The sequence below is a fragment of the Oncorhynchus mykiss genome, chromosome 12, assembly GCF_013265735.2.
Source record: "Oncorhynchus mykiss isolate Arlee chromosome 12, USDA_OmykA_1.1, whole genome shotgun sequence".
Lineage (NCBI taxonomy): Eukaryota > Metazoa > Chordata > Actinopteri > Salmoniformes > Salmonidae > Oncorhynchus > Oncorhynchus mykiss.
Genome location: NC_048576.1, coordinates 94391793 through 94401824, shown reverse-complemented (window position 1 = coordinate 94401824; position 10032 = coordinate 94391793). Strand labels below are relative to the sequence as shown.

Here is a 10032-nt window from a genome sequence, read left to right as displayed (position 1 = left end):
TTATGCAATAAAAAAAAAGGATTTACATCACATAAAGGCTTCATTATTAATAAAGGTAATACTAACTGACTGCTATTATCTCATAGAACAAACGTATAAGATCTCCTTAGCCTGTGCTGACCCTATTTTTCCCATTAGGATGGCTGAACGAGCCAAAGGTAACTAATTTCATTGTTATAATTCTACAAGCTGGCGAGATCTGAAGCTCTGTTTAGCTCAACATTGACATGATTGGTTGACGGTAAGTGGGGGCGGTACTTCCTGTATAAACACAAACGTCGTCTCTTGACTACTTCCTTCCAGCAGTGATGAGTATTCTACAATGTTTGTACAATTCATCGTTGTCAAAGCCATGCTTAATTAATCCGTTAAAAGAGCAAGGAACAGTATGCAGTGCGACACAAAAAAGAAAAGAAAAAACACCAACAATTTTTGGGCGTTCATAGCCATGGTTGTCAACTGTACCGCAGGTGTAGAATGTAAAACACAGTGGATAGATGTTGTGATGGCAGCTGTAGAGAAGTACTTGGGTGTACAATATTTTACTGCAGAGTTATAATGTGTTTTGAACGATACTATCCTGTCCTCCCAGGCTGCTGGCCTGGTGTTGAATCAGAGGGCCAAAGTAGTGGAATAATTACGTTTTAATGGGTGTAGGTTTAGTTGGTTTTTCACAAAGTGCAATGAATTAATACTACAGAATAGTAGACTGATACACAGCCAATACACTTGCTGGAGGTATGAACCTATAACAATTGTTTATGGCGGACCGCCATAATACCAAAGAAGAAGAAGACCACTTCCTTCTCAACTGCTTCGAGGCTGCTCGGTGAAACGGAAGTATAAGTACATTGACAACTGCGGAGATTGCATTGCTGTTAAGTGCTGCATGACAACTGCAGACTTCGGATTGAACATACTTTGGGTTTTACTGGTTCGCTGCACGGATAGCGCAGCGGTAATCAGTCTGGTATTATATAGGCTTCCCTTACTGGGCCTCAGACATTTAAAACTATCTGGACTCCCGAAGAGGACGTTGTTCCAACAGACTCGTATAGAGTTAGACGATAACAGACAGCATGATTCTTGGTGAATAGGGTGTTGAACGTTTTCCTGACTTTAATAGATCAGGTAAGATCTTATCCAGGATCTTTCTGAAGTTAGGTTAGCCTACATCAGACATTTTATTGTCACAAATTAAATCTAGTTTTGATATTTAAAAGGACGTTTGATGGCTCTGGTATAGCTGTTTCTTTATCTGAACGCTGTAACAAAGAAAGTAACTATAGTGGGGGCTAGCTACAGATTTACTGTCACGTTTTTTTTATTTGAAGAAATGTTGAAGAAAAAATAGCTTCAACGATGGATCGGGTAAGTTTAGTTTTATTTTACAGTATGCTTACTGTGGTGTATAACATGTCTAGGCCTATTTTCGTCATCTTTGATCATCCATTTACATTTGAACAGCTGGACAAATTAAACTATGATGGTAATTAAAAACTTGGGATATTTTGTTTGCTCTAACCTGTTCGTTCATATGCCTTGACACAGCCGTGACAAGTAGACAGTGGCAGAATAAATTCAGCCACACCTTTTTGTGTAATCATAAAACCGGAGTGCAACGTCTTTCCGGTGAAGTTAACCAAATATGTTGCATGTAACTAACAGTTACATGACCTACAGAATGGTCAAGCAAGTGAATGTTTCGGATGCTTTCAGACTACTCAACAACTATTGAATTATTGTTAACGCAAAGAAAACAAGGGCTGATTCTTGGGACACTAAGGAGGCCTGCGTCTTGTGACCGGAGCGTACATGTAGGTATGTACGGCAGGACGAGTTCGGAAAGATGGATCGGAGCAAGCCCATGTAATACTTTGTAGGTTAGCAATAAAACCTTGAAATCATCCCTTGCCTCCACTATTCAAGCACCATTTCAACATAATCTAATCATTCAATCAAATGTATTTATAAAGCCTTTTTTATATCAGCCGATGTCACAAAGTGCTGTACAGAAACCCAGCCTAAAACCCCAAACCGCAATTAATGCAGATGTAGAAGCACGGTGGCTAGAAAACACTCTCTACAAAGGCAGGAACCTAGGTAGAAACCTAGAGAGGAACCAGGCTCTGAGGGGTGGCCAGTCCTCTTCTGGCTGTGCCAGGTGGATATTATAACAGTACATGGCCAAGATGTTCAAATGTTTATAGATGACCAGCAGGGACAAATAATAATAATCACAGTGGTTGTAGCGGGTGCAACAGGTCAAGCACCTCAGGAGTAAATGAGAGAGAGAGAGACCTGAGGCATGGTCTTAGGGCAGAGAGAACTTAAATTCACACGGGATAAAACAGAAGAAATACTCCAGATCTAACAAACTGACTCTTAGCCCCCTGACACATATACTGTTGCAGCATAAATACTGGAGTCTGAGATAGGAGGGGTCAGGAGACACTGTGACCCCATCCGACGATACCCCCAGACAGGGCCAAACAGGCAGGATTTAACCCCACCCACTTTACCAAAGCACAGCCCCCACACCACTAGATGGCTATCTTCCGCCACCATCCTACTACTCTGAGACAAGGCCTTGCATAGCCCACGAAGATCTCCCCCACAGCGCGAACCCGAGGGGGGCGCCAACCCGGACAGGAAGATCACATCAGTGACTCAATCCACTCAAGTGACGCACCCCTCCTAGGGAAGGCATGGAAGAACACCAGTAAGCCAGTGGCTCAGGTAATAGGGTTAGAGGCAGAGAATCCCAGTGGAAAGGGGAACTGGCCAGGCAGAGACAGCAAGGGCGATTCGTCGCTCCTTTCTGTTCACCTTCACACCCCTTGTCCAGACTACACTCAATCATATGACCCACTGAAGAGATGAGTCTTCAGTAAAGACTTAAAAAGGTCATGACCGAGTCTGCGTCTCTCACATGGGTAGGCAGACCATTCCATAAAAATGGAGCTCTTTTGGAGAAAGCCCTGCCTCCAGCTGTTTGCTTAGAAATTCTTGGGACACTAAGGAGGCCTGCGTCTTGTGACCGGAGCGTACATGTAGGTATGTACGGCAGGACGAATTCGGAAAGATGGATAGGAGCAAGCCCATGTAATACGTTGTAGGTTAGCAGTAAAACCTTGAAATCAGCCCTTGCCTTGACAGGAAGCCAGTGTGGAGGCTAGCACTGGAGTAATATGATCACATCTTTTGGTTCTAGTCAGGATTCTAGCAGCCGTGTTTAGCACTAACTGAAGTTTATTAAGTGCTTTATCCGGGTAGCCGGAAAGTAGAGCATTGCAGTAGTCTAATCTAGAAGTGACAAAAGCATGGATACATTTTTCTGCATCATTTTTGGACAGAAAGTTTCAGATTTTGTGCGATGTTACGTAGATGGAAAAAAAGCTGTCCTTGAAACAGTCTTGATATTTTTTCTAATCACCTATACTTAGTCTACTACAGTGACAACTAAAATATACAAACAATCAGGAGCGCAACTTTCACTGGGGGCGGGGTGACATGACGACCCCCCCCCCCCCCCCCCCACACATTCTGAAATTGCTTTTTTGTCCGCCCCCCCCCCCCACTCTTATACCCACTGCTATCAGCTACCTGTGGTGTAGCTGTGGAGCCAGGCTAGTAACCATCACCCTCTGCCTTCTTCCTGTGGTGTAGCTGTGGAGCCAGGCTAGTAACCATCACCCTCTGCCTTCTTCCTGTGGTGTAGCTGTGGAGCCAGGCTAGTAACCATCACCCTCTGCCTTCTTCCTGTGGTGTAGCTGTGGAGCCAGGCTAGTAACCATCACCCTCTGCCTTCTTCCTGTGGTGTAGCTGCTGAGCCAGGCTAGTAACCATCACCCTCTGTCTTCTTCCTGTGGTGTAGCTGCTGAGCCAGGCTAGTAACCTTGGACACAGTTCAATGTCAAACAGATGTTGCAGGAGCTTTGTGTGATCTACTCGATCAAAGGCTTTTGGACATATCAGCAAGTAACACCCTCACCATTGTTGGTATGTTTGGAGTCTGTAGTTGTCAGCCAGGAGTGTGTGGCTTTCACAAGGGCGGTAGTATCGCTGGAGTTTGAGAGGTAGGCTTACTGATTTGTACACTCAGATAAAACTGTTGGCTTGAGTTTTCTTTTAATGAAGGATTTTTCCAAGGCATGACGTTAGAGAGATGGGCCTCCAGTCACTCGTTGTACATGGGTTTGACACTTTAGGTATAGGACATCCTGATCACATGGACAGTGTTGATGAGATAACACTGTGTTCTACCGAAGTGTTTTCTCATTTGCCCATGGTGGATGATAGAGTAGTCCCACGAACAGAGTTGAAAATGAGCTGGGGAGTCGTTTAGGGTGGAGCTGAAGCCACATACACTCAAATTCCTCTTTCTCCTGGTCAGTTCTTCTCTTTGCCTGCATACTGTGGTTCACGTACATAGCCACACCCCCTCCTCTCATCATCTTCTCTCTGGACCTGTCATTTCTGAACAGCTGATAGTTGTATATGAAAAGAGATTCATCTGGGATATTTTCGTGGGCCCAAGTTTAAGTGACGCATCCAATGTCTGCATTTACTGCAATGAAGAAGCAGATCAAATTCATCCACTTTGTTCATCAATGATCTTGAATTACAAACCAGCACATTCGGGGTCCTTGGGGCATCCTGGGACGTATTTGTGACGTCACATAATTCAGTTAGAATATAGTCCATCTCACCCTGCTTCTTACGCGCATTATCCCGAGGCACTGAAGTTTGTGTCGGATATGCGGTGCCAGTGGAGGTGCATATTTTTTGTAAATCCGTAGAAAATGTGATGAGTATTCAACAACGTTTGTACAATTCATCGTTGTCAAAACCATGCTTAATCCGTTAAAAGAGCAAGGAACAGTATGCAGTGTGACACAAAACAATGAAAAAACAACACCAACAAGCATCTCAAACATTGTAACACGTTACTGTCGAGCAGCTGCCTGGAAGCGCCACAGCATTGAACTACATTAACTACATCAGTTCAAAACAAAATATGCTAGCTAGCTACTCCATAGTCCAAGCTGCGGTAAACGCTAGCTAGGCTACTCCATAGTCCAAGCTGCGGTAAACGCTAGCTAGCTACTCCATAGTCCAAGCTATGGTAAACGCTAGCTAGCTACTCCATAGTCCAAGCTGCGGTAAACGCTAGCTAGGCTACTCCATAGTCCAAGCTGCGGTAAACGCTAGCTAGCTACTCCATAGTCCAAGCTATGGTAAACGCTAGCTAGCTACTCCATAGTCCAAGCTGCGGTAAACGCTAGCCATATTTCACTGTCAGACAGGACACAACTCAAACTAGCTGAGAAAACAAATCAAATTGTATTGGTCCATACACATACTTATCAGATCTTATTGAGGGTGGAGTGAATTGATTGTGTTCCTAGTTCCAACAGTGCCGTAATATCTAATAATTCACAACAATAACATAATGGAATTCAGAAATCTGTTAATATTAGTCCAGATTATAAATACAGTACATTCATAAGTATGTGGACACCCCTTCAAATGATTGGATTTGGCTATTTCAGCCACACCCGTTGCTGACAGGTGTATAAAATTGAGCATACAGCCATTCAACCTCCATAGACACACATTGGCAGTAGAATGGCCTTACTGAAGAGATCAGTGACTTTCAACATGGTAACATCAAAGATGCCACCTTTCCAACAAGTCAGTATGTCAAATTTCTGCCCTGCTAGCGATTTCACCAGTCAACTGTAAGTGGTGTTATTGTGACGTAGAAATGTCTAGGAGCAACAACAGCTCAATTGAGAAGTGGTAAACCACACACAAGATCACAGAACGGGACCACCGAGTACTGAAGCACGTAGCGCATAACAATTGTCTGTCCTCAGTTGCCACACTCCCAACCTAGTTCCAAACTGCCTCTAGACGCAACGTCAGCACAATAACTGTTCGTCTGGAGTTTCATGAAAATGGCTTTCAATAGCTGAGCAGCTGCACACAAGCCTAAGGTCACTATGCGCAATGCCAAGCGTCGGCTGGAGTGGTGTAAGGCTCACCGCCCGAATGACAAATCTGGGTTTGGCAGATGCCAGGAAAAGCTACCTGCTCCAATGCACAGTGCCAACTGTAAAGTTTTGGTGGAGGAGGAATACTTGTCTGGGGATGTTTTTCATGGTTCGGGCTAGGTCCCTTAGTTCCAGTGAAGGGAATTCTTAACGCTACAGCATGCAATGACATTTTAGACGATTCTGTGCTTCCAACTTTGTGTTAAGTTTGGGGAACGCCCTTTCCTGTTTCAGCATGACAATGCCCCGTGCACAAAGCCAGGTCCATACATAAATAGTTTGTTGAGATTGGTGTGGAAGAACTTGACTGGCCTGCACAGAGACTCCTGACCTCAACCCCATCGAACACCTTTGGGATGAATTGGAACGCAGACCGCAAGCCAGGCCTAATTGCCCAACATCAGTGCCCTATCTCACTAATGCACTTGTGGCTGAATTGAAGCAAGTTCCCGCAGCAATGTTCCAACATCTAGTGGAAAGACTTCCCGGAAGTGGAGGCTGTATAGCAGCAAAGGGGAGACCAACTCCATATTAATGCTCATGATTTTGGAATGAGATGTTCAACGAGCACGTGTCCACATACTTTTGGGAATGTAGTGTATGTGATGGGATTCTCGTGGAAATTCACCACAGGGACACTCAAATTCAATCTTAAATGAAGTTTTTTTTATCAGCATGCTGGTGAGGTCAAACTTAGAAGTATAAAGTACCGTTCTGAAGGTAGCTCCCTCAGGGCAGTATCACTACATCTCTTATATACTGGTTACAGACAGGTTACATAGTCATAGTTCATAGGGTTGGTTCCAGCATGTGTCTGGCACCGCCTCCTGTCTTAACTTATAGAACATATTCTGGCCGTTCTGCCAGATGGTCCTAAGGAGAGGGTCATGCCAAATCTGTGCTTATCAACAGTGCCAAACTAACAACTCTGCCATTAGACAGGCTTGATTGTATTTACAGCTCTGATCTGGATGGTGGACCAGCCCTGTGTTGGATATTTATCTACGTTCATTCCAGTGGAGTGGAGCTTGGGGTGGGTGAGGGGCTAATGCCCCCCAAACCCTGATTATATAAATGTATAGGATGCATAACTCTGCAACACTTTAGACTAGAAACAGGCTGTTAAAGGCACCAGAGAGACGTGGCTCTATTGTACATGGGGATAACTGTATAAATTTACATTCATTTAATTTAGGGTGGAAGGTAAAACCAAATAATTGATGGAATTGGCTCTAAATACTACATCATAATGAGCAGCAGTAGTTCAGGTGTTTTGCTTTTTCCTCTGGTTATTTTGACGAATAACGATTTTGCAGGTGTTGGCCGACTTTTTGGAGAGGGAAGGGTGGAGCTCTTCATTCTAGCATCTGTTAAGCTCTCATCCTAACACGTATGAACTCAGAACTAAATTGTGCGGCTGACCAATTACGTGAGACATTAGTTCTGGGTTAACCTAGATTAACTCAGGGGTGAAAGATGTGTTCAACTCCAATGAATACTCAAAGGTTCTGAACATAAGACAGAGGGGCATTACAAGTGTTATACGTTTTTACATTAGTAAAAAAATATATACCACTTCCATTTGAGAAATGTCCCAAAGTGATTTGAAAACTGTACATTTGTGGAAAGTAGTGAACAGTTACACACTTCAGGAGAAAGGAGGTATTTATAAGGATGCACCAATCAGAGATTTAGACTAATCAAATGTTTGGTCTAATGATATTCTATGTACAATACTTCCTGTGGTCACCAGGACAGAGCTAGTCCGTCCCCCTCCACCCTGCCGGAGTCCCCTGGTCACAACTCTCCTGGTAGCGCCTTACTGCTGGATCTGAAGAGGGTGTTTGTGCGGCTGGTCGACTGCAGGAAAACAACAGGGCAGAGTCGAACTGTGAGAGAAGGACACGAGGATGGAGATTTGATTTCATCAAGTAAGAACAATGGGGTGTGTGGATGAGACCACAATCTGCTTCTGCAACTTCTGTTTATTGATTTATAAACAGTAAAACGCTCAGGGGCTAGTTAATTGTCAATAGAATTTCATGAATGGAGGGTACCTAATAAACTGGGTGTATATTGATGATAACAGAGGCAGGTAGTCTTGTGTTTTAAGAGCGTTGGGCCACAAATTGAAAGGTTGCTTGTTTGGATCTCTGAGCCGACTTGGTAGAAAATCTGTCTGTGCCCTTGAGCAAGATACTAAACCCTAATTGCTCCTGTAAATCACTCTGGATAACATCGTCTGCTAAATAACACTAAAAAATGTTTTATAGTGTTTGTTTATGGACCCATGTTTCCAAAACCTAGTTATTCAATGTCTTTGTTTCACAGGGGACACCCCTAACCGTCGTTCTCTCAGTGGCAGGTGCTTATCTTCTGGGGATCCTCAACCACATGTTGCCAACGAGACAGCGAAGTGTCTTTCCAGATCAGAACATCTCAAGAAACATCAGCAGAGGCGTACAGGGAAGAAACCTCACCACTGCTGCTCTGACTGTGGGAAGAGTTTCACAAACCGGAGTGACTTCATTATTCACCAGCGGATTCACACCGGAGAAAAACCGTACTGCTGCTCACAGTGTGGGAAGAGCTTCGCTGCTTCTAACACCTTAAAATATCATCTGAGAATTCATACAGGGGAGAAGCCTTACCCCTGCCTTGATTGTGGGAAAAACTTTTCATATTTGGGAGCCCTAAACATACACAAGCTAACACACACTGGGGTGAAGCCTTATAGCTGTGATCAATGTGGGAAGAGCTATGCTGTATCAGATGCCCTAACTATACACCAGTGCATACACACAGGAGAGAAATCTTATATCTGTGATCAGTGTGGGAAGGGCTTCAGTCAATCAGGGCCCCTAAATTCACACCAGCGAACACACACTGGAGAGAAACCTTATAGCTGTGATCAGTGTGGGAAGAACTTTGCTCTAGCTTCCTCCCTGACTAGACACCATCGAACACACACTGGAGAGAGACCTTATGTCTGTCTATGTGGGAAGAGCTTTGCTCTAGCTTCCACCCTGAATACACACCAGCTAACACACACTGGAGAGAAGCCTTTTAGATGTGATCAGTGTGGGAAGAGCTTTGCTATAGCTTCCTCCCTGACTAGACACCATCGAACACACACTAGAGAGAAACCTTTTACCTGTGTTAAGTGTGGCAAGAGCTTCAGTCAATCAGGGACACTAAATTCACACCAGCGAACACACACTGGAGAGAAACCTTATAGATGTGCTCAGTGTGGCAAGAGCTTTGCTCAATCAGTACACCTGAATATACACCAGAGACAACACACAGGAGAGAAACCTTTTAGATGTGATCAGTGTGGGAAGAGCTTTGCTGTGTCAGAAAAACTTACTATACACCAGCGCATACACACAGGAGAGAAGCCTTATAGGTGTGATCAGTGTGGGAAGAGCTTCAGTCAATCAGGGACCCTAAATTCACACCAGCGAACACACACTGGAGTGAAACCCTATGTTTGTCTATGTAGGAAGCGCTTTGCTTATTTAGGGCAATTGAAAAAACACCAGAAGACAAAAATGTGCCATATTTCCTCTCCCTCCTATCTGTCACCGGTTCCAGTACACTAAATAAAGGATCAATAGGAAATATCTAGTGAACAGTCATATCCATCTCCCATTCTTAAACAGTTGATTTAGTCTGATCACCATGGTAACCTCTATGGAGCATAATATGCAGCTCTGATCTAGCATCAAGTCTCCCCTGTGTCTGTAATATCACACATTGATCTAAATGGATAAATGTTCTCATAGGAAATGTTATAGTGAACCTGTGAGGATGTTGATAATTGTATCACTGCCCTTTGGCATTTTTCCTATTTTGTTGTATTACAACCTGTAATTTAAATTGATTTTTATTTGGATTTCATGTAATGGGCATACACAAAATAGTCCAAATTGGTGAAGTGAAATGAAAAATATTACTTGTTTAAAAAAAATCT

The 10032-nt window shown here is 43.7% G+C and overlaps 1 protein-coding gene across 2 annotated transcripts; it reads left to right on the top strand.

Annotated features, from left to right (window-relative positions):
- The first annotated feature begins 339 nt into the window (after positions 1 to 339).
- Positions 340 to 10006, top strand: LOC110513423 (zinc finger protein 664). 2 transcript variants are annotated; one of them, XM_036939294.1, is made up of 3 exons: positions 340 to 1371; positions 7813 to 7990; positions 8419 to 8832. In XM_036939294.1, the coding sequence occupies exons 1-3, from the start codon at positions 1363 to 1365 to the stop codon at positions 8670 to 8672; spliced, it is 441 nt and encodes a 146-aa protein (XP_036795189.1). In that variant the 5' UTR covers positions 340 to 1362; the 3' UTR covers positions 8673 to 8832. The 2 variants fall into 2 exon arrangements, with proteins under 2 accessions (XP_036795189.1, XP_036795188.1); XM_036939293.1 differs by having other exon boundaries at positions 362 to 1371; positions 8391 to 10006.
- Positions 10007 to 10032: the final 26 nt, after the last annotated feature.

Coding starts and splice junctions, on each gene's coding strand:
- LOC110513423 (XM_036939293.1), top strand. Junction 7,991..8,390: donor TGGAGATTTGATTTCATCAA/GTAAGAACAATG, acceptor TTTGTTTCACAG/GGGACACCCCTAACCGTCGT.